This window comes from Phyllopteryx taeniolatus, chromosome 7 (assembly GCF_024500385.1).
Source record: "Phyllopteryx taeniolatus isolate TA_2022b chromosome 7, UOR_Ptae_1.2, whole genome shotgun sequence".
NCBI lineage: Eukaryota > Metazoa > Chordata > Actinopteri > Syngnathiformes > Syngnathidae > Phyllopteryx > Phyllopteryx taeniolatus.
The window spans coordinates 21,522,525-21,546,747 of NC_084508.1; the positions used below are offsets into that span (position 1 = coordinate 21,522,525).

At 40.6% G+C, this 24,223-nt stretch overlaps 3 protein-coding genes across 3 annotated transcripts; 1 reads left to right on the forward strand and 2 right to left on the reverse strand.

Moving 5' to 3' along the window:
- Positions 1-214: 214 nt before the first annotated feature.
- Positions 215-9,472, reverse strand: ptger3 (prostaglandin E receptor 3 (subtype EP3)). The gene is made up of 2 exons (XM_061778120.1): positions 7,473-9,472; positions 215-2,475 (listed from the first exon to the last, which is right to left on the reverse strand). Exons 1-2 carry the CDS (start codon positions 8,325-8,327, stop codon positions 2,143-2,145), a joined length of 1,188 nt encoding a protein of 395 aa, XP_061634104.1. The 5' UTR covers positions 8,328-9,472; the 3' UTR covers positions 215-2,142.
- Positions 9,473-9,613: 141 nt separating this feature from the next.
- On the reverse strand, positions 9,614-15,060 carry zranb2 (zinc finger, RAN-binding domain containing 2). Its single transcript, XM_061778121.1, has 10 exons — positions 14,905-15,060; positions 14,291-14,343; positions 13,734-13,842; positions 13,571-13,653; positions 13,404-13,480; positions 12,411-12,590; positions 12,092-12,252; positions 10,937-10,996; positions 10,433-10,582; positions 9,614-10,246 (listed from the first exon to the last, which is right to left on the reverse strand). The coding sequence occupies exons 1-10, from the start codon at positions 14,958-14,960 to the stop codon at positions 10,189-10,191; spliced, it is 987 nt and encodes a 328-aa protein (XP_061634105.1). The 5' UTR covers positions 14,961-15,060; the 3' UTR covers positions 9,614-10,188.
- Positions 15,061-19,007: 3,947 nt separating this feature from the next.
- Positions 19,008-23,356, forward strand: LOC133481074 (hydroxylysine kinase-like). Its single transcript, XM_061779991.1, has 5 exons — positions 19,008-19,165; positions 20,043-20,350; positions 21,209-21,351; positions 22,393-22,573; positions 22,889-23,356. Exons 1-5 carry the CDS (start codon positions 19,104-19,106, stop codon positions 23,329-23,331), a joined length of 1,137 nt encoding a protein of 378 aa, XP_061635975.1. The 5' UTR covers positions 19,008-19,103; the 3' UTR covers positions 23,332-23,356.
- The last annotated feature ends 867 nt before the right edge of the window (positions 23,357-24,223 follow it).

Genomic DNA, 24,223 nt, shown 5'->3' on the forward strand with positions numbered 1-24,223 from the left:
TTTATGTCTTATTTTTTTCCTTTCAGGCAGACCGCCAGTGGGAAATCTATCATTCCAGTCAGCCTTACGTTGCTGTCTAATTAAAACCCCCAAATTCAGTTACACTTGTTGTTTTTCCAGATATAAAGATTTTAATTTGCCATCATTTTTATCTGAAAAACAAACAAAAAAGAAAATAAATTGTTTCTGGATAAAAAGAAAAACAATGATAACATGTATTTTGATATGGATAATAACTCAAATGTTTGTGAAAGAGAAAAACATATATTATATTAAATGTATTTTAATCTGAAAACCAAATTACACGTTTGTCATTTGTCAGACAAAAAGAACCAACTAAAAATAAACTTTTTTTTCATCCAAAGGGAAAAAAAAACCTAAAATGCATTTGTTTTTTTTAAGGATAAAACTAAAACCACTTTTCTTTTTCAGATAAAGGGAATGTTCAGTTCTTTGGATAAAAAGAACACAAATAAAAAAGAAATCACAAAAAAATCCCTTTTAACCCAAAATATGGCAAAATCTGGAGATACATTGTGACAATTATTGTTATACTCCTACATGTGGCTTAAGTAAAAGGAGAATAACATGGCTCAGATTCACGTGGAAACTGGTTGAGTCAAACCAACATGGAAACATGTTAAATGTGACAATTAAACAAGTTGTGGAGGTGTTTATTGACATCTGAACATCCATCCATCCATCCATTATCTGAGCCGCTTATCTCCACAAGGGTCGCGGGAGCGCTGGAGCCTATCCCAGCTATCATCGGGCAGGAGGCAGGGTACACCCTGAACTGGTTGCCAGCCAATCGCAGGGCACATAGAAACAAACAACCATTCGCACCCACATTCACACCTATGGGCAAGTTAGAGTCTTCAATCAACCTACCACGCATGTTTTTGGGATGTGGGAGGAAACCAGAGTGCCCGGAGAAAACCCACGCAGGCACAGGGAGAACATGCAAACTCCACACAGGCGGGGCAGGGGTTTGAACCCTGGTCCTCAGAACTGTGAGGCAGACCCTCTAACCAGTCGGTCACCGTGCCGACATCTGAACATGTGCTTGGTATTGACGCTGCTAATTTAAAGCAGCACTTAAAATTAGTGGAGCATCCATTACACAGAGCTGTAATTTCTTGAAAAATCAAGATGTCATGTGTAAAGCTCATCACACATGCATTTACTGATCCAATCGATTGTTCCATTTTAATTGGGTGATTACATGAAACTATGAAACATTCTTGATGTGGTGATTGAGCATACAAATGGGAAATTTACACTGGTACAGGTTGGTTCGCACACAGCTCCTGTATTGTAGTGTGCGTACACTACAGGCCAGCAACCGCTCGTCCTGCTGCCTAGTGTGCTGAGAAAGGCACAACTGTGGCATCTTGTTTATAATGTTCCTCAACAAGAAAGCGAAAAATGGAAGTTTTTTATTTTAAATGAATAAATAAATATCAAAGTGGAATATTAGGGTGTCTGTACATTACATGAAATAGCGATCGATCGTTTCCTCATGCTGAACGACTGTTAGGCATTTGGCACAAAGAGCAAACTTTACAATCCTTAAAAAAATGGACTGTACACCTTGAATAAACGGAACACTTAATTCAAGTTCACATATTAACGGAAGCTTATAAAGCCACCCGTTTGTGACACTACCTATTGTTTTGTGTGTTTTGCATTAGTACAGTAGTTACAGCTTGTTTTACTATTTACATTCAGTGGTATCCAATAGGCAGTATTGTAAGTGTTTGGCCAGGAAAGTATTTACCACGACAGTCATCATTTATAAATAATCTTGCATTCTATTTTCCTCCCCAACTTTTTTCCATCAAAAATAGTTACATTCCTGTACAATAGATAGTTTATATCGCAATGAAAAAATATGATAACCAAAAAAAGAAAAAAAAAAAAAAAAAAAGAAGAAGAAAAGAGATGGATCACTTCAGTTTAGACTCGAGTCACACTTATTTGAAATGGTATGACTGAAAAATAGCATAAGGAGATGATATGGAATTTATTCACATTTTAAAAAGAAAATGTGCTTCCACATGCAGGATCTCCACTTCACATCTAGCTCCACTTAATGTGTCAAAAAAAAAAAAAAAACATCATAATAATAATCCTTCTCGTTCAAAAGTCTCCTTTGCTACTTTGGGGTTTCTGGAGGTTTTCTTTGTTCTGCTTATTAAGTGCATCCAGAGCCGTTTGGGTCTCCTTCTGATCCTCTATGGAGCAGTTGGAGACGGCATTGGCCACCAGGCAGAACTTGCGAAGGAGAATCTCTCTGAGGAGCAGGTAAACCCACGGGTCCAGGATCTGGTTGAGCGAGGCCAAGCGGATGGCGGTCAGAAAGAAGTTACAGTCCAACTGGATGTCTCGCACAGAGGAGGGATGGGAGCTCTCTGCTGAGGAGTTACATTCATGAGAGGACACCTGAGTGGAGATCATCCTCAGCATCAGCACCTGTGGAGAGAGACAGCCACCTCATTCAGTCTTCATCACGACAAAAAATTCATCTCACGGGGTAGTATTAATAATAAACAAACTGAAATAATACATTTCCACGCCTTTCAGTTTGAATTCCGAGAAACAAGCATGAACACTAACTAATGCAGGGTTATGAAAAAATCCTTAATTTATTATTTATCAGAATGCTAGGATACATTCAGACCCATGCTATCTTTTGAATAATAGAATAAATCATTGTATTATAGCGCAACTGCTGAGACACAACCATTCACACTGATGACCTTGTACATCACATAAGTAACAGACACTCCCCTCCAAAAGTAATTGGAACTGTGAGGACTTTAGTTTTTTTCCTGCAGATCAACAACATTTGTGTTTGACATTGAAATTCAAGAGACCAACATTTTGCTTTTATCGCCAGGTATTTTTTGGTGAACTGAACGGCTCTCTGAAGTGACCGAGGAGAGCCGGCTCCTAATGGGAGCCTCTTGTATTTCCTCCCCTTCTCTCCCACTTTCTTTCTACAAGTCGCTCGTCGTTGGTCAAAATGTGTGGTCTCTGTGTCTGCGCAGAGCAAGGGGGGAGCAATAATACACAGCACACAAAGGAGGGAGGGAGATAGAAAGAGAGCAATTGTCCGCAAGGAGAAACAACACAAATGTGCTGGATAGGAATACTTAACAAACTGAGTGACAGTGGGAAAAAGAGTAAAATCTTTCAATTTGATTAATAATACCAACGTAGAGTTTAGAGTCTGCAAAAAAGAAAAAAAAACTCTTATAGAGCTGGCTGTACAAACAACCTGCAGAGGCACAATGCACTCATCTGTGACAAGCATTTGATATTACTGAAGGTCCCAGTGTGTCTCGTGCAACTGTTGCTGGTGATGCTGGAGACTCTGCATTGCAGCAATCTCCAAAACAGGGCACATGATTTCCGACAGAAGAAACCAGATCGGCTCCTTAAAAATGAGCCACTTGGTGTTTCTCAATGCCAATCTTAACTATACAGTAGACCATCACAAAAGAAGAATTTAAAGGTTTCGTTATATCACTGGCTCACAGGCTTGTTGTTTTTGCAAGAACAAGAACTGCAAGTAAATATTAAGTCTTCTCTTTATTTTAAGTCTATATGCTCCAGTACTTTTCTTCCCCCAAAAATATGACATTATATTACAAATAATACCATCTTTTATGTTGTGCATCAGACCCAGATGTAAACCTGAAAATAAAAGATGACCACGTCCGGTCTTGTCTCGTATTCATCGATTGATGTCGACCCCAAATGTTTCAGTGTATAACAAAAGTAAAGAAATTGGCCTCAAACTTGCAATACTTTTGTCCGGGAGTGTATGCTGGGATGTATTAAACGTATTATGTTTGTCGTTTCTTTTTTTATTTGACATTTCAGAAGAGGGTCAGCATCTCCCAGGATTCAGATGCAATATCCAAATCCAAAATGCGACCATACAAAATGCATACTAGAACAAGAAATGCTTAATTATAATAGTGTATAAAGTGTAGAATTTACTGCGTCTTCTGATGTGACTGACGCCACTCCAAGACGACAATGAGCAGCTGTCACAGAACAAGGACCCCACTTTACTAACACTGATACCACAGACAAGTGGTTTCAAAAAACGTCTTTGGTCGGACAATTACACGTGTAACTGACAATGCATGTGCTCATAACACATGGAGCAGACCCCTGAAACAGAGCTCAGCTAAGTGGATTGGCCCTTAATGGATAGCAGGGGCAGTGTTTCAACGGGAATCGTGAGGGTGGGAGGGCACCATTCATCTGCTCAACGCCTGGCAATGGGAAGAAACACAGGAGGGATACACTAAGAAAAAGTACATGCAGTAGACTTGTCAGCTTGCCTGGGAATATAAAAGAACATGTTCAGCACCTTTAATGGTACACACAGTGGAGTGCAATAATTGCCCATTAGGTTTCTAATTTGAGATACGGAAATGGACACCCTTTTCAGCTAGTGTGGGATCAAACAGAACATTGTGGTGTCTGCTCTTGTGAGTGTGCTGCTGAAAGGAGATAAAGCATCTCCAGAGACACACAGCTGCAATTCTGTGTGCGTGTGTGCATGCGTGTCCATATCTGTCTGTTGAATTGTTTGCAAATTTTCACAGCGGTTTATACCTCACGGCACCATGAGTAAATAAACAGTGCATCACTTGTACATATAATCATGGGAATGCATTCACTTTAAAGGATATGTGTGATAATGAACAGTTTTTCTTATTGTGATGCATTTTTATTGTGCTTTTTAGTTTAATCATCACTCACAAGATGAGATCATGAACAGAAAAGCAATGATGTAATTGCTTCACAACAAAACACTTCTAAAGGTTGGATTTACACTTCAGAACTTTAAATTTAGTGCCTGTATTCGATTTTTATGACTATCTATTTACAGCTTAGAATTTTATTTCTAGTTGGCCAATGTCCAGAGGTGGGGGTAGAGTCGCCAAATATTCTACTCAATTAAGATTACTGTTACTTGCCAATAATGTGACTCAAGTAAAAGTAAACAGTAGTCCTCCAAAAAATTACTTGAGTAAGAGTAAAAATTACACAGTGAAAAAACTACTCAAGCACTGAGTAAATGGTGAGTAACTTGAATTAACTTGCATGAACATCGATAAACTAATAATACCCAAATAAAATGTAAATGTGGCACGGTGGAGACTGGTTAGTACATCTGCCTCACAGTTCTGGGGACTGGGGTTCAAATCCCAGCCCCGCCTGTGTGGAGTTTGCATGTTCTCCCTGTGCCTGGGTGGGTTTTCTCCGGGCTCTCCGGTTTCCTCCCACATCCTAAAAACATGCGTGGTAGGTTGATTGAAGACTCTAAATTGCCCGTAGGAGTGAATGTGTTTGTGAATGGTTGTTTGTTTCTATGTGCCCTGCGATTGGCTGGCGACCAATTCAGGGTTTACCCCGCCTCCCGGCCGAAGATAGCTGGGATAGGCTCCGGCAGCCCGCGACCCTGGTGGGGAGAAGCGGTCAAGAAAATGGATGGATGGATGGATGGAAAATGTGAATGTACAAATCCTGATATTTCTGTGTGTCTGTGTCTGTGTGTGTGTGTGTGTGTGTGAGCGAGATTAGCACTTACCCCAAGAGATGCATGTTTTACAGTTACTTGTGATAAAATAGGGCTAATGTGGGCTACTATGGACAGGCAAAGCAACAACAAAACATCTGCAATTTACGTCAGTGTTTTCTCTAGTTAGAAGTGGGCTGAAACATCCACGTTTGGATCAGGGATCTGATCCCCGGCTACAGAAACTGGCTCTAGGGACGTGGAATGTGATCTCTCTGGCAGGGAAAGAGACCGAGCTGGTGTGTGAGGTTGAGAAGTTCCGATTAGAATTGGCAATACTGTCTCTAAACATTCACTCACACAATTCTGGGGAACTATATATTTTTAGTTAATTACGACTATTACTATTATTTTTGAGCAGCACGGAGGTCCAGTGGTAAGCCCTTCTGCCTCTAAGTTCCGAGGTTCAGGGTTCCATCTCGGCTCTGGCCTTCCTGTGTGGAGTTTGCATGTGCATGCCAGTGTCCTATGGGGTCCCTCAAGGGTCAGTTCTTGGACCCCTCCTGTTCAGCCTGTATATGCTACCCTTGGGTCAAATTCTTGAGAACCTCAATGTTGACTATCATAGCTATGTAGATGACATGCAGTTATATCTAGCAGTGACTCCAGATGACTACAGTTCATTTGAGGTGACCTTTATTTTGATTACTTCTTTCAGCTACATGTGAAGATCAAAGTATTAACAACAGCTCTTAGTAGTACATCCGTGAGTTACAATCAAATTAATAGCACCTCTCTGACACAAAACTGAAGTATTTGCAACCACCGTTCAAATGTGTTGGTGACAGTACTTTTGATATCAACATGGGCAAAAAATTTTATGTTTCTCCAACGTGGATTGTGATATTTTTCCTTTATAGATTTCTTTCCATCATTTCCAACATTTTAATTTCAGCTGCTTGGGACCTGATTGTTGAAGAACTCTAATATTGTACTTATTATACGATATCATAAAGAACTGGAGGCTGCCTGGTGGGAGACTTAGTGGTTGTCAACAACCATGGATTTCAAATTAGTTTTAAAGGCACAATTTTCTTATCGTGACATGACAAACTATTAACAGAACTGTTTTAGACTCTTATTAGTGCTGCAATAGTGTGATTCCCAACCCCTGTGATGAGGTCGATTTGTGTGCCATGAGAGAACATACGGCTGTTCATTTATTTCGGGAAAAATATTTATTTACGACAATCAATTTACTATATTTGTTCATCTGTCTATGGCAGCAACATAGAGTGACAGGCACTTCCACTAGAGGGCAGAAAGTACAATTAATCTGTGTACCCACCTGTTGCCATTTACCTGCATATGACAGAATAAAAGCTTTGTGTTCAACTAAACAGGTCTACATGTCACACTGACTAGTAATTGTGAATAAATGAGACAAAATAATAATGGTTTCTGTAAATATACTGTTTTGTGTCAAATACAGTGGATATATAGTCTACACACCACTGTTCAAATGCCAGCTTTTTGTGATGATTCATTTAAAAAGGTTGTTTTGTTAACACTGACTGGTATTTGGAACTGTTCATCCGCCCCTGAAACTCGGCCACTCTGATGCCCCCCTCCATCGTATGTGTTTGTGGCAAATTTTCATTTCCTTTCTACAGAGCCATAAGACACCAAGGAAGAAAGGAATAATTCCATCCCGCAAGATTTCGGTTTTTTTTTTTTAATTGAGTTGCATATGTTACAGGTCACATTCATGTTTGAAAAAATGTTTGAAATAATTTATCATTGTCTCATTTTGTATCCCACAGAAACGAGCCATTTGAACTGGGGTGTCCAGACTTTTTTTTGATATCCACTGAATGTGGTTAACATAGGCCAGTACACCGCAAAGGGAGTAGGGATAAAAACATACCAGTAGAGGAGACCAGCACACAAGCAGGACGCACATAATCCCCATGAGTTGAATGACAGTCTCCGTGGTGAGTCTTTCCCAGTGTTTGGAGGCCTGAGACGTTCCCGACTTGGTCTTACAGCGAATGATCAGGCCGCGGATGGTGACCACGTTGCAGGACACCGTGACGAGTAGCGAGAAAATCCCCAGTAAGGCAAAAGTGAAGGAGAAAAAGATGTTGCCGGGCACTTCTCTGTCCCCGGTGCTGATAAAGCACCAGGTGCCGGGCCACTGACGCGTGTACTTGCCCACCCCCGCTACGGGCAGGAGGGCGAAGAGCAACACCAGGCACCAGATGACCACCAAAGTCTGCTTGGTCACGCTGGTCTTCATGTGGTTGGAGTACCAGTGCGGGTTGGTGATGGCCGTGGCTCTCTCGATGGCCATGGCGCTGGCCATGAAGAGCGCGCACAGACCGAAAGTGGTCATGCACACGCCAAAGAAGGCGCACAGGTTGCCCGACGAGTCGATGCGCTCCCATCTCAGATCGGCCCGATATACCGAGATCACTATCGGACTCGTCAGGAGCTGGCCGAACAGGTCCGTCAACGCTAAAGACCCAATGCAAAGCAAGAAGGACTTCTTCCTTCTATTCTCCTTTCTCCTGTAGGAGGTGTAGACCAGGACGAGCGCCAGAGAGTTGCCCACCATGCCCGTGGCCATCATGGTGATGGGGAAGACGACCGACACGTAACCGCAACCGGCGTCAGTCCCGGTGGCGTTTTCTTCCCCCGCCGACTTGGAAACATTGGACGTCAGCATGTCCCCTAGTGTGCTTTGCGAGCCCTCAGGAAAGTCACACTTGTCCGAAGTCATCCTTTCGGACGGGCTAAGAAGCAGAGAAGAATCACAAAAGACGGCCGTGTGCGCACCATCTCTTCAGGTCCACACTGAGCCGAGCAGCTCTGTGCGTAAAAGCGGCCCCAGTCCGGAGGCGGGACTAACGAGGAGGTCGACAGCAGGGGCCACGTTCACACCAATTTCATTGAATCGCAAGTGGGCCGGACCACTATATTCGTGGCCTTAATAAGAAAATCAATCACTTTTCAATGGATTTGTATTCACATTTATTGTGTTGCAAAAAAAAAAAAAAAAGCCATCAGGAATTTCTGAACAAAATTGAGTTCAACAATTTAATGAATCATTTCTCATTTACACGTGCCACTTACACATCACAATGGCTCTGTATACTTTATCCTAATATAAAACTTTAGAGCTGGGAATTATTTTAAATTTGCATAATCTTTTCAGAAAGGTTGGATCTCACTCTGCCTTGTAAATGTATACAAGTTGTGGCAGTGCGAGGGAATTAAAACAAACAAACCTTTCTTCAATTAAGCTGACTATTTTGCAATAATTCTGGTATTCGTTTTCACATAGTGTATAGTGCAAAGGTTGCATTTTATTGCTCCTGAATCTTGGCATCTTTTAGCCTTCATAAGTGTATCACTACCAGGCGTTAAATCCCAACAGCCTATTCCAGAATGTCATTTAAATTGTCGTCAGTGGACAAAATTAGTAATAAATTACTTTTGTTGAAAAAATGCAGTTCGTGTTCTCTATCCCCACGGGCTACTCATGGCCCATACATTTGGCACCAGTGATCTAGCGCCTCCTAAAAGTGAAACGGTTGAAAGGTATGATTGCAGCGTTTAAAAGTGTATGAATGACAGTGACGTTTTTCATTAATTTTTTTTAAAGCTATATTTGAAGCACTCAATGTTTGAAATCTGCAGGCATGCCAAGTCACTCAATGCGTTTTGTGTCAGAAAATGTGTTCCAACTGTTGGTTGTGTCAACTATTTTTCATCACAAAACCGTGAAATGTATAATGTGCTTATTTTAAACCATCCACATGGCATCAAGCTCAAGAAAGATGATCAAAAAAGTTTATTCTAATGCTGAAAAAGCACCAAACAGGAGACTTATCAGGCTGTTACTATCGAAGCTAATAGTGTTAGCTCAAAAGCTTGCTTAGCCTTCTGGCTACAAGCTGAACTATTTAACAACATGTTGCATTTTCCTCAAAAGCTGTAATAGGAAACATATTGTGAGGGTATTAAAATGTGTATGCTTGAAATCTTCAGAGAAGTGACAAGGGACGCGGTTGACAAGACTTTATTTACACACATACAGTTTCATATGTAGAAAGCAGTCACGTTGTACTCTAAAAGGTCTTGTAACACTAATATGGGGAATTTGTGAATCAAATCCAAACATTGTGGTGTTTGACAAATGAAAACATCTAAGCTAATTCTGATTGAAATTTGTACTGTTCGTGAACAACAAAACCTTTGTAATACTTACCTTAAAAGCAAAGTAAACAACCAGTATTCGATCCTACGTGTACTTTTCCCTAGACAGATTCTTTGTATACTTGAGAGGATTCCATGTCCCGAGGGAAATTCTACAGCTCCCCAAAGAACAACAAATACTGCCACCAACATGATCCCTAAATAGGGACCAACCATTTACATTGAATGGCCGTATTTTCTATATGTCTGGACATTTGTCACAAGTTGGGCAGAGAGTGTGTTGACATATAGGGAGAGTTGCTACTGTATAGTTTGTGTGTGTGTGTAGGTGGTGAACAGCATACTGTATGGATGTGGTTGTTCCTCTCATGGTAACATGCACTTGCACTGAGGTTCATTTTACTGAGGCATTAAAATTTAAGTTATTTCTTTTTAGAACTGGAGCCAGAATGGGAGGATCCGGAGGACTGGTTGCTGCGCCTGAAAGCACACAATATGATGGGAAGGGAAGATACGTTAGCATTGATAGTCATCAACATTCAGATCAGCATACTTGTACTGTATCAAGTCAAGGTCAGTGCATGAAAACCAACACGACAAGGTCGTGAGCGAGGCGATAAACGGCTATAGTGAGTGCCACTGTGGTATTCCACTTTAAACCCAAACCTTTCGGACGAACGGGATCTAGAGCGCCTCCGTTTTCTCCCTGCAGATGACGACCTGGAGCGACTGCGCTTCTGTCCCCCCTCGGGTGAGGAGGACGGGGAGACGGATCTCTTCCGGGGTGAGGATCCCTTTCCAGACCTGGAGCTGGATCTTTTGGAGGGATAAACCAAGCACTGAGGTCAGTAGGGTCTGGGAAAGATCAGCACCATGATGAAGCCTCAGAGTACAAGCTATAGCTTTAAAAAGATACTGATCTGTTTACTTTGTGGTCATACAGAACAATTTCCAACCGGGGCCAAATTGCAACTTATTGCAACACTGGGGTCAATTATGTACCTAAAACTATTTGTATTTTCTGTCCTTCAATAGAACGGGGTTTGTATTGATCCATTGATCCCAATGTAGTCTTAAATAAATGGAATCTATGTCATAACACTGTTTGAGTAGCCTTGGGGCCCATACAAACACTCTCCGCGGGGAGAGAGTGCATGTCACCTCATTCACCTGGAGCGGGACCTCGAGCGAGATCCGGATCGGGAACTAGAAGAGCTCCTAGAACCGGATCTGAAAGACAAAAGCAAACAAAAACTCTCCAATATTTTTTAAAAGACGAACTATCAACGTGCTACACATTGGGGTACCATTTAAAAACAATTCTGTTGAGTTAGATTTGTATGCTGATTAAAACTAAAATTGGCATGCTGATTCCAAAATTGCAGTCATTTTTCTCGCACATCAAGTTTTTTCTCCACAGTTTACCCCTCCAGGTAAGCAAAATTAAACTGATTAGCTGTAGTAAGACTTGCCAGCTGATTACGATTGGACTCATCTCCAGCTACGTGGCAACTGGTTTGTGCAGTCACAATTGAGACAGTACTATCAATACCTGCAAACAGAAAGCTATCATAGAAGGAATTAAGAGGATTTGTGATGGCTTTTCTCTCAACCTTGTAACCATGGGCATACCGTTGTAAGTTCTATTTCGTTTTATGCCGTTTTGTGAGTTTTCAAAGCTTGTAACTATTCCATCTTAAGTGTTTTATTTAAATAGGTACATATTTCCTTTGTTCCACTTTGTTCAAAAACTTGACGTGATGAGAGAAACAGATCAGTTTTTGATTCCGCACCCAGAAATTTGTTAAAAACAGCTATCAGACCTAACTCAACAGAAATTGTGTTCCCAGTGTAATGATCAAAACAAAAAACAGACATTGTCCTCTCTATAGATGGCATATCAATATTTACCATAGGTTATGTGTAAAGTTTAGAAACCAGTGTTTAATTTTGGCTTGTCTCTTTTGTATGACATCACACAATTTCCACAGTAACACATCACGACCAGTCATTTACCCTTCCACATTGGACTACCTCCAATGGCTTCAAAACTAAGGCTTACAGCTCCATCTGTTGTTCTAGCAGGTGAATGGCAGCTTGCGAATGGCTTCTCATGGAAGTCAAAATATATCTTCACATTAAGAGGGCTCATTCAGTCTACAGTCTATACAGCCCAGTAGGAGAGGGACTAAACCATGACAACACAATCAATGGAAAAATACGAGACAGCAACATGGAAAGTAAGGAGATCAGTTAATCAGAAGGAAAGTTGAGAGCTGATACTGACATTTTGCCCGGAGTTACCCTTGACCTGTACCCGTTTACCTGGACCTCGACCGAGAACTGGAGCTGGATGAGCGCGAGGACGAGCGGGAACGGGACGAGCCCGAGCGGCTGCCCCTTTTCTTGGCTTGCTCTTTTTCCTCATCGCTGGCATCCAGGTTGTACTTGGAGAGGTCGCCGTCTTCGTCATCTTCGTCTTCATCCTAAACAGCAAGCATTTGGTGAGGTTAACAAGATTGTATTAATTGCTTTCAAAAGCCAGTGCTTGACAGCTGTGCTAACATATTTACACAAACAAAATGCCTTGCTTATACTATATTATGCAAGTCTTCCCATCTCATGCTGCAGCCTGTGTGCTTACATCCAGTTTGTACTTGGACAGGTCACCGTCTTCATCGTCGTCATCCTCTTCATCGTCATCGTCCTGCGGTGGCGGTGGTGGTGGCAGAGCTTTTTTCACTACTTCTTTCTTTTCACTTCCTTTTGAGGAAGATGTCTTGCTACTGCTCTTACCACGATACTTTTTCTTTTTCCTCCCAAACTGTGACATGAATCAGATATTAACAGAATAAATACAGCAATTGTTTATTGCATCCTGAACATGCACCCACAACAGTATATCATTGCTGTCAGATGACAACCTCAGAACAGGACAACGTTCTTCCTCATGCTCCGATAACAGTGTATAAACAACCAATTAAGACAAGTTTGAATTAATGCCATTTTTTAACAAATTATCTTGTTAAATCACTGACCACCTACACTGTCTTTTGATGGGCAGTGACAACATGCTGAAGAAGAGCACCAACCACTTTCACTAAGTTTTAATTAACCAAAGCGCATGCAGGAAAAAAATTGGGTGGCTACATTTTCCATTCAACTATGAATTATGCAGATTTGGATGGACACTATCAATGCAACACTTTTCTGACATCTTGATCTTAAAGCGGGGCACACACATACCGACAACCGAGAGAAATTTTAACATTTTCCTTCCCTTGTGCAAGAATTAGTAAATGTAATGTAGTTACTAGATAAGTAAATGCTTCTTCCATTTCTTCTTCTTCTATTATACAGTAATTATTATTCTTTCTTCACATTCTTCATTAGTCCCTAAGGCACCATGGCATTTTTTCCTCATCATGTACACAGATTTACAGTTTATAAGTTTAGTGTTTACAAATATGTCCTTGTTCAAGCACACGCACGCCTGCATAAACATTTCACCACTTGAACAAGGAGCTTCGTATTCTTCCTAATAAATGGTAACGTGACATGATTGTCATTGAACAGCAACAATAGGCACAATCACCCCCCCCCCCCCAAAAAAAAAGCACCATGAGGAAGGGCGCACCTCATCATATTCACCATCAGATTCCTCTCGCTCAATGTATTCCACATTTTCCCTTTCATTAAAACCACCACCATAACCTGAAAGTGTATCAGAGAGACATGGAAGAGAGATCGCATTGCATAATTGAACAGATACAGGAATGTTGCCCTTTTTTTCTTCTAAATGACCTGTTCTCTCTTCAAGCTTGGCATATTTGGGAGTGTTACACATGTTGCACTCCGACCGCCTCGCCCAGTTAACGTTTCCACATCTTCAAGGGCATGAGAGAAGGGACAAACATGAACATAAAATCCAGAACTTAATAGGAACGCAGCTACAACTGACACTTACGTTTTACATTGCCAATCATTAGCACTGAAAAGTCCTCTACTCTTCTCAGCCAGAGTTTTCCCAATCTCTGTCCCTCCTGCTTTCATCATCTTGGCCTCTGTGGTTTTCTCTGCGCAAAAAAAAAGAAAAGAAATGCTCAGGAGTTCCAGTATCGCTTAGATCAGTGATTGCCAATGATGTGTTGCGAGAGATTAGGTGTGCTGCAGGAAATGACCCAATTCCACTTCATTGGTCCAATAAATATTTATTTCCTACAAATAATGTATTTGTGCATGCATGTATGCCAGAGATGTTTAATGACCGGCAGAACCATGAAAAGCTCTTCCACTAGGTGGCAGAAGATACAATTAACCCGTGTATCCACCTGTTGCTATTCATACAGCTGTGTGTTCCAACTAAACAGGCCAGATTTCAGACTGAGTAAATTCAGACACAAGCAGACTTCGTGGTGGTGTCCCGTTTAATTTTTGTAATGTAAAATACGCGTCTACAAACAAACCACTTTATTTGATTCAGAATTGAATCCCTAGATTAAACATTCATTTCACCAGACTCACCTCTCCCACATCTATTACAACTTGTTCTCCTTGCAAAGTTCACGTTTCCACACCTGAAAAAGACAACACATCAGTAAGCAAAGACTGCATCGTACTAAAACGTACACGGAACATGTTAGTGTTGACTTGGTGCAGCACCTTGACACGCTTCCTATGATACAAGACAGCAAAGCAATAAGCACTGCAGCTGTCCGCTACTTGAGACGTTAGAAACGAATCTAAAAATCTCATGACACCTTGCCCTCCACGCCGGGGAGACGACAAAAAAACAAACCAACACCACCCACAATCGTTAATAGAGGCTCGCCGAAAGCAGCTAACGTTAGCCGCCTCGCTAGCTTGCAAGTCAGTCAGCAAACACAAACAGAATCCCCGACAATTAAAACCACTAAAGCCCCACTATTAATCGAGGCTCGGCTGTTAACGTTGTTTTTCTTCAGCTTCTTGGATAAATAATAAGAATGAATGGCTACTTGGTGGCTAACAATGCAAGGCCTGGCAAGCTAAACAAAGTTGACCTGCGGCTACTTCACCATATAATCAGCCCTAAAAAAAAAACAACGAACAGATTATTTGAATAATCTACAGTCATTTAATATCGTATGCTATCTTACTTTTTATCGGGACATATCCAGTCCCCGTCGCTTACTCGAAAGCTTTTTCCCGACATGACGATTCGCGATTGAACGCCAAGTAGCACTGGCGCTTGCTAGCTAAACGTGCTCTATGCGCTTCAAACAGCACCGCCCACCTCGAATGCTGCATTCAAATGTCGTTTGCCATTTTGAAAGTAGTTGTCCCAATCTCTAAACCCTAAATTACAATCCATGAAAATAATACTTACAATAATTTTGTCGTTTATTTTAAAATATATGTTTGGTTTATTTTAATCAGAATGTAAAATATTTAGATTCATTTTGAATTTATTTTATTATAATTTTTTAAAATTACAAAACATGCTTTAAAAAATGCTGTCCCACACTTTCATGTTACAACCGTAACACGAGTCGTTTTACCACATGGGTGGCTGGTTTTAGCCACACACCTGAATTTCTGACCAGGAAGTGACACTGCATCCCTATCCCTCATGGCTGCATGATGAGTGATTATCTCTCATCCTTTTTAAAGAAATGTGTTCCAATGTCTGAAAATCAGTATGTTACATTAACAATTGTCACAACTGTACTCATATTATCTGCAAGTAAGTACACTTTTGGGGCCTCAAAGCAAAATATTATGTTTTGTTGTGTGTACAAGTGTTCAAGCATCTGTTGCTAGCCATTTACGTGTTAGCATGTTTGAGTTATGCTAGGAATTAGCTAAAAATGTCACAACCGTAACAAATTGTAACGTTACGGTTGTGACGTAATCATTATGGTAGTGACAACATGTAATGTTCCACATATTTAAGGCAATGTTTGATCATTATTATTACATTATACTCTTGAAACAATAATGATAATAATATTTTTATTATATTATATTTGATTTGTAAAGCACATTTCATTCTTACAAATTTCAGAGTGCTAAATAGCGTATGATATGATAAAAGATGAAGATAATGTTTTATATTTGACATTATACAGCTAAGCTGGGAGAAAGCAAGCAGCAATGCCAAAAGAACATAAAAAGAGTGGAGCAGAGAGGGTGAGAGAGAATACAGAAAAAGATTGAGGGAAGACCCAGAGAAGTACGAAGAATATTTAAAGAAGGAATGACAATGAAACAAGAAACCAAAGGAAGAAGGAAAGGTCAAATCTATCAGTGATTTATCTGACAGGGAGCAAAGGAAGGTCAGAACATCACAGGGTATTGGTGAAAAGTCAAAGAAAGATGGAGAGATTGTGCACAGCTTCCATGCCACCTCCCACACCCTCAAGCTCTGCGTCTGATGGAACTAAAATTTTGATGAGTCTTAGAAAATAAACTTTGAAATTTGTTTAAAAAAATAATTTTAATTGATTTAGCTGTAAAACCCTTCATAATAAATTACTAAAATTATTCTCTAGAGGGTGTATGGACACAATATTAACAGATTAATATAATTCTTTTTTTATTGCAGTGTGTTGCTGTGTTACGGTAGTGACACATTTCAGGAGTGGAAAAACATTTTAAAAACAGGCAGACAATATATGAAATTTGACTGTGCCTTTACTAGATATGTACCATAGAGATATGGTACAATATATGTATGGACAAGGTTTTTGGAAAAAAAACAACTTTTGAAAATGTGTTTCCAACTCTGGACTTTGCACGAATTTTTTTAATATATGGGCTAGAACAAATTGACTATATTATAGGCAGATGACTGGTTAGAGCGTCTGCCTCACAGGCTGAGGAACGGGGTTCAATCCCCAGCCCCGCCTATGTGGAGTTTGCATGTTCTCCCCGTGCCTGCGTTGGTTTTCTCGGGGCACTCCGGTTTCCTCCCACATCCCCAAAAACATTCATAGTAGGTTAATTGAAGACTCTAAAGTGCCCGTAGGTGTGAATGTGAGTGTGAATGGTCGTGTGTTTCTATGTGTCCTGCGATTGGCTGGCAACCAGTTCAGGGTGTACCCCGCCTCCTGCCCGATGATAGCTGGGATAGGCTTCAGCTCTCCCGCGACCCTTGTGAGGATAAGCGGCTCAGAAAATGGATGGATGTGTGTGTGTGTGTGTGTGTATGTATATATATATATATATATATATATATAATTTTTTTTTTTTAAGAAGAATTTTATTGTCATGAACATGAATGCATGCCCACAAAATTTGTTCTCTGTATTTAACCCATCACAATGAACACATACACATGTTAGTGGAACACACTGGAGCAGGGGGCAGCTGAAGCGCCCGAGGAGCATTTCGGGGTATCAGTGTCTTGCTCAAGGACACCACAGCCGTGAGTCCGGGGGATGTTGGCGGATAATCCAGTAGGGGTCTTGAACCCCATGGTGGTAGGTGATGATCTTAACCATTGGGCCATGGCTGCCCCATATATATCCCCATCATGGACAATTAATGGAGCACGAGCGACACCCACTGGCGTTTGAGAGTTACTGCAAACTGCGAAATCACACCGAATTTAAGTCCATTTCCATCCATTTTCAACACCGCTTATCCTGGTTAGGGTCGCGGGACGCTGGAGCCTATCCCAGCGGACTTCGGGCGAAAGGCGGACTACACCCTGAACTGGTCGCCAGTCAGTCGCAGGGCACATATAGACACGGACAACCACTCGCACGTCACTGAGTGGGAACTGAACCCACGCTGCCTGCACCAAAGTCAGGCGAGTGTACCACTACACCATCAGTGACGGGGAATTTAAGTCTGTTTTGTTAATTCTACCTTTATATTTCAGTTTGATTTCGGAAGTTTCACCAGTACGACTAAGTTAGCTTGTTTAAAATAGGTATAGCCTACCTGCAATTCAAGTGAATTCTGCCTTTTTATTTAAGTATTTTGTCAGTTTTCTTTTTTATTATTTGATTCAAGAAGTCTGCCTTTTTCAACGACAAAAAAAAAGTCTTCCTTTTTATTCATAAAATGTGTCCCTTTTTATTTCATATTTTTCATGTTTGTTCATGTTTCATATATATATAAACTGTTTTCATGTTTTCAACTGTGCATAAAAGCTTTTGTATTACTGGGCTATTTTTTTGTGAAATAAGTTTGAGTTGGGCGGCACGGTGGCCGACTGGTTAGAGCATCAGCCTCACAGTTCTGAGGACCCGGGTTCAATCCCCGGCCCCGCCTGTGTGGAGTTTGCATGTTCTCCCCGTGCCTGCGTGGGTTTTCTCCGGGCACTCCGGTTTCCTCCCACATCCCATAAACATGCATGAATTGGAGACTCTAAATTGCCCGTAGGTGTGCTTGTTAGTGCGAATGGTTGTTTGGTTGTATGTGCCCTGCGATTGGCTGGCAACCAGTTCATGGTGTACCCCGCCTCCTGCCCGATGATAGCTGGGATAGGCTCCAGCACGCCCGCGACCCTACTGAGGAGAAGCAGCTCAGAAAATGGATGGATGGATAAGTTTGAGTTGCTGAAGAATGCCAAAAATGTCGATTGCGACATCATGACTAAGTAAAATTTTGGCTCCTGAGGCAAAACCAGTTGGGAACCACTTAGTAGCTGACTGTTTGAGTATGAAACTTACATCTACAGTGGTCTATTTCCCCAGAACTTTTTTTTGGCTTGAATATGGGATTTGATAACATTGGGTAATTGTAAGTGATGCGATGAGTTACAAAACTGGCCATTTTTTTCATAGGGTCCGTTGAGAAATGAAAAGACAGGGGGACAAGATATATAACTTCTTTTTAAAGAAAAGCAAGTCAGGCAACGGTAAGGTGGACAGAGAGTGTGAGTGAATTGCTTGTGTGTGTGTGAGTATCTGTGAGTGGGTAATTGTGTGTGTGTGTGAGTGGATAACTGGGTGAGCAGGTTACCCTGTGATTGAAAAATTGTTGCTCTTGTTGAAGTTGTGTTTGTATGTCCATTGTGTTGTAAAGATTGTTAATAAACTTTAATTTATGCGCACAAACATCTTCTGTGTGCTTGGTATGTACATTGCAACATTTAGAGACTGATTGCAATTCATTGGTCGAGAAACAAATTCATTGTCAGAGTTTGTGGACCCCCTGACATAGCCTTGGCCACCCCAAGGATAAAAGTCTAGCTCCGGCACTGCTCTCGTACTCTCACCTTGCCAAGGAGCCCCACCTCTACACGAGGTGGCGGAGACGCACCGCACCTCCTCAATTACCTGACATACCATTCAAAGACTCTGCACGTCGAAACATCACTAGAGGAAGTACTAGTTACGGAAACATGTCCCTTCTCAGCAGATCGTTTTGGGAGTTGCACGACGGAACACCTTCACACATTATGAGGTGAGTTGACATTTGTCCTGCCGTTGCAAAAATTAGGGATCTTCTGTTTTCATCATTTTAATTCTGGGAAGACCCAAACTCCACTCATAAGTACAACAAAAGCCATGTGGCATTTGGCAATATTGAGTCTTTAAATAAAAAAAAAAAAAAAATTAAAAGGTGGGGGCTTGGTGGATGATTGGGTGTGGGGAGGGTGGTGGTCTGGTACCCTTGCCCCTCCCTTTGGGACTGGTCGGGTTGCTTCGGTTGTGCTGGGTTCTAGGGAGTGGGTGTAGTCCCCCTGGCTTGGTCCCCCACGGGATGGACTCGCTGGCTTGGGCCCCCCCTAACGGGTGGAGGGGGCCAGCCCCTCCCTTCCTCAATGTGCCGGCACAGCAACTCCGTACACCAGTTGACTAACATGTATGTGATATGGTGTTCAGATATGTAGCACATTTATTCACTTCAACCACTCAATACCAACACACTATCATCAACTCCTTGTTTTTGCAGCACTTAATCGTAGGCCACTGTTGATGGTGTTAGGCATTAGCTGACTTGATTTTTCCAGCTGTAGGAAACGATTCAGGTGGTCAGACAGTTCCATTGTCCTCTGTTTAAATTTTTATTCAGAGAAGTTAGTTGTTGTGTTGGGTGCATGTGATAATATTAAAGTCAATGTGCTACTGAATAGCTGACTGGCATAGGCATTTTTAGCCCATTTTGGGTTTGCTGAGCCAGCCCTAAAATGAATCCCAGCACCCCTAAACCTCTGATCCTGGAAGTGCCGCTGTTGTCCAAAGACATCTTGACCTAACGAGCATGTGCAAGCAGAGTGATTGGCAATATCATATATATGCATCACCATGAGAATTTTTTTAATTTATTTTTTTCCCAGCAAAATGTCAGCGAAGCAGACTACACCCACCCTCAGCCAGTCTCAGGCAGCAGCGCTTGTGAAGAAACACTACAAGCTAACTACATCTGAACTCCACTATCTGCCCAGTTTTGAAGACCAGAATATTTATATTGCGGTGGTTGAAGGTGGCGAGTATGTGCTGAAGATTATCAACTCAGAGGACAGTAAGGACCCAATCCTGTTTGAACTACAAACTTATGCCATGAACTTCCTGCATGAGAATGGACTTCCGACTCAAACAGCCCTGAAAACAACCACTGGAGAGGTCATGATCCTGGAAGACATTGGTAGGGGACCAGTCACTTAAGACTGAGGGAGGGTGTGAGTTGTTGTGCACACACGTTGATATAATGCAAACAAACGTGCGCATAAGACAGCTTTTGGTCTTCTGCAATATTAGTGAAGTGCCGTGAAAAAGTATTTGCTCCCGTCTCAAATTCTTTTTTCGACACTGTAATGTTTAAGATCATCAACAAATGTCAATATCAGACAAAGATAATCAAAGTAAACATAAGATGCAGTTTTTAAATGGTGATATTATTTATTTGATCTTTCACGATTGCACTATGTGAGACTGGTGCAATAAAATCTTGTGTTCCTATGCCACCACATTCTGTCTATTACGATCACTGGGCATTTATCTTGTCAACTCAAATGTGACCGGATACACTCGTTACCATGGCGACGACACCAACAATGGATTGCGTCATGTGTTTTATAAGAACAAACTGGGGGGAAAACGTGTGCTGGTGGTCACCGGTGCTCGGGAGAGGACGTTCATTCAAGGATTGCTTGAGGTATGTTCACGTACTTTTAATACCATACGGTTCTCAAGCAGTCAACAAAATGTTTTGTAGCCTAGCAAGCTAGTGCTAGCACTAATGGTTGTATGTAAACATGCCGGCGTTATGTTGAATCATGCTCTAAAGTTTCGGTGTGTGTGTGAAGTAATTTAATTACAATAAATGAGCACCCATTCGGTGATCGGCCCCAAAAATCCTGACCGTGTAAAGCCTAATAATTTTTGAGGGAAAACTGTCAAAAATAGCAATTTCAGAAAGGGGTAAATACCTTTTCATGGCATTGTAGTTGCTGAGAGAGGTAATACATTGAAAGGCCGATTGTTGGATTGTTACTTTTGACAGATTGTGGCCATGGCTTGCAGAAGTACCTGGTGCGCCTGTTGACTTATTTGCCTGGATCCCCTATTTCCAAGGCACCTATCTCACCACAGCTACTTTATGAAGTGGGCCAGACTGCAGCCAGAGTGGACAACATTCTCGGACAGGTGCAAGTAATTCCGTTGTAAACCATTTGCACTGCTGTTTTTTTACTACTAAGTGGAAAAACTCATGTACCCCCCAGCTGTCCACCTTAATGCTTATGAATATTTTTTGATGACATCAAACATGGATGGCAGAAAATAATTGAACCTAAGGCTTTTCTTGGTAGAAATAATCTTTTCATTTCACAGTAGACTAAAATGTGTAGTTCCCTTAGGCGACGGCCTTCTTTTTTTTTTTTATCTGATTGGCCTTTAATGGATGGGATGGACAGACCCTTCAATTGTTTAGAAGCGTCCAAAATAGTGTCATCTCTTGTTAATACAGAAGAACACACCCTTATGTTTTATTTTCATTATGTTTGAAATTTCATGTATCTATACGTATTTCTGCTTGTTGTGCATCACTTCCTTCACAATCCACACATAGATGAACTCCAACTTCTCTATTGCTGTTGTTTTTTCCCTCTTTTTTCCTCTCTTCTCTTCCTTCCCTTTCCCTCAAACCTCATTCAGACTGCATTTAAATACAAACTGAAACGGAGGGAGTGCTGTATATCGAACTCTTCTGGTTAACTACAAAACACTTGTGGAATAACAGGTTTAAGAAAAAGAAAGCGAGAGGAAAATTGCCACCCACACTTAATTACACTACCAGATTTAATTTCTAAAAATAATTTTGTTATGCAACTTGTCTTTGTAGTGAGCCTTTACTTCTCACAATGTACAGTACATACGAATCCTTAAAACAGTCAACCACCTTGTAGGAGGTTGTCTAACCAGTACAGCAACACCTCTGTTTCGTATTGACAAAAGACAATTAAAAAAATAACTGCCCCTATTATAGTTTCACTGTAAACGTGCTTTTCCTGTACGAGTGCAATATCTACTTTTTCTCTTTTCTTCGAGAGAACAAACTAACTCCACACATGGGCCTCTCCAAAGCAGATCGAAATGTAAACCATTTTTTGCGGTGAATCAAAATTGCTTACCACTCATGAACAGTGTTGCCTGTATACTAAGTTGTGTTTTCTATTTTGTTCCCAGATGGAACATCCTCAACTTAGCAAGTTGCAGAGGGACAATTTCAAATGGAGTTTGTCAAATGTTCCCATTCTGGAGAAATACTTGCATGTACTAGATGGAGACCCTCTCAAGGAGGTTGTAGGGTCTGTCATCCATCAATACAAGACCACTGTCGCCCACAAATACCCCAGTTTCCGCAAGTGTGAGTATGACATTAATGTTTTAAAATTACGTATCAATAATTAAGGTGTAACTGATTAGTAGATTTTGGTCAAAACCTGGTAGCTAAATTAAACATCCTGTTTTATAATGCTGATTTGATTGTATCTGTTGTTCATGCCTTTCCACTTTCTACACACATTACATGATACTGTACATACTGAAAATATTAACAATCTGTTTAATAACAGTATTTGTCCCAGTTTTATGTTTTATAAAATGCTTCTAAAAAAGTTTTCTCTGATGTGATGTTTTGCGGATATCAACTTCTTATATCCTGTTTTGTGTCTGCCTTCAGGCCTCCTTCACGGGGACTTAAACGATCTCAATGTGCTCGTACAAGCTGATGAAGGCAAAGGCTACACGGTTGCTGGTATAATTGATTTTGGAGATATACACTTTGGTTACTATGTCTATGAGCTAGCCATCACCATTATGTACATGATGCATTTGCACCACAACCCCATTGATGTGGGTGGACCTGTTCTAGCAGGCTGGGAAGGTGTCCTTCCTCTCAACGCGGCAGAGAGAGACTGCCTCTTTTGGTTGGTCCTGTCTCGCTTCTGTCAGCAATTAGTGTTGTGTTTGTACATTTCAAAGCAGCACCCTGAAAATGAGGAATACCTCATGCGTTTATCTAAAAGTGGCACTGGGATTTTACACAAACTTAATAACATTGGGAAGAAGCAGGTGGAGAAGGTGTGGTTCCAAACTGCTGCTCAGTTCAATGACAGAAAGTAAGAAATAAATGACATATTACAAGAAAGCTTGTCTTGCCATTGTTGTAGCAGATTTTTGATTTTTGATATATATATATATATATATATATTAATAATATGCCAAAAATCTTTACATCATTTAATAGTCTAATGACATCAATTTTGTCTAAAATTTCAACCTGATGTGTAAAAAAATAAAGTTTAATATTAAACTGAAGTTCAAGTTTGTTTTTGTTTTTTTTCCAGGGTAAAGAATGACATTCATTATCAATGAAAAATATTTTTTTTGTGTGTTAAAATATTCTCCAACACAGTCAAGAGGAAATTCAATAAAAATAAACTTGATGGAAAGAAGATTTAGACTTGGCACAAAAAATTCCAACAGGAAGGGAAAAAGGAAAATGTGTCTCATGTCACCGGCGGTGTGCATATTGAACATTTGTCAGGCTTCGTACAATCGGTTGTAACATCTATCTGTTTGAATATGTTTAAATTTTGATAAATACATATTTTTTTAAGATAAAGTATCAATTATTATTTTTTTTGTTGAGGAAATGCAGTTACTCATATATATATATATATATATATATATATATATATATATATATATATATATATATATACCAAATGATGTAAAATTCTTCGAACATCCTGTATATTGTTTACTTATATTATCATTTGCATGGAAAACAAAAAACAATCCTCGCCAAATAAACTGCCATGCTCAGTGTCAGTGTGTTTAGAAATAATGATAAATCAACTCAAACAAGAAAACCATCACGCAATCTTAATCGTGATATAAAATGTTAAAATAATAAAACTGTTTAATTATCATCTTGCCAAGCGTATAGAATTTTCAACTAATTTACAACGAGAGAATGTGAGAAAAACTCACCTTCTGGGGGCAAATTTTT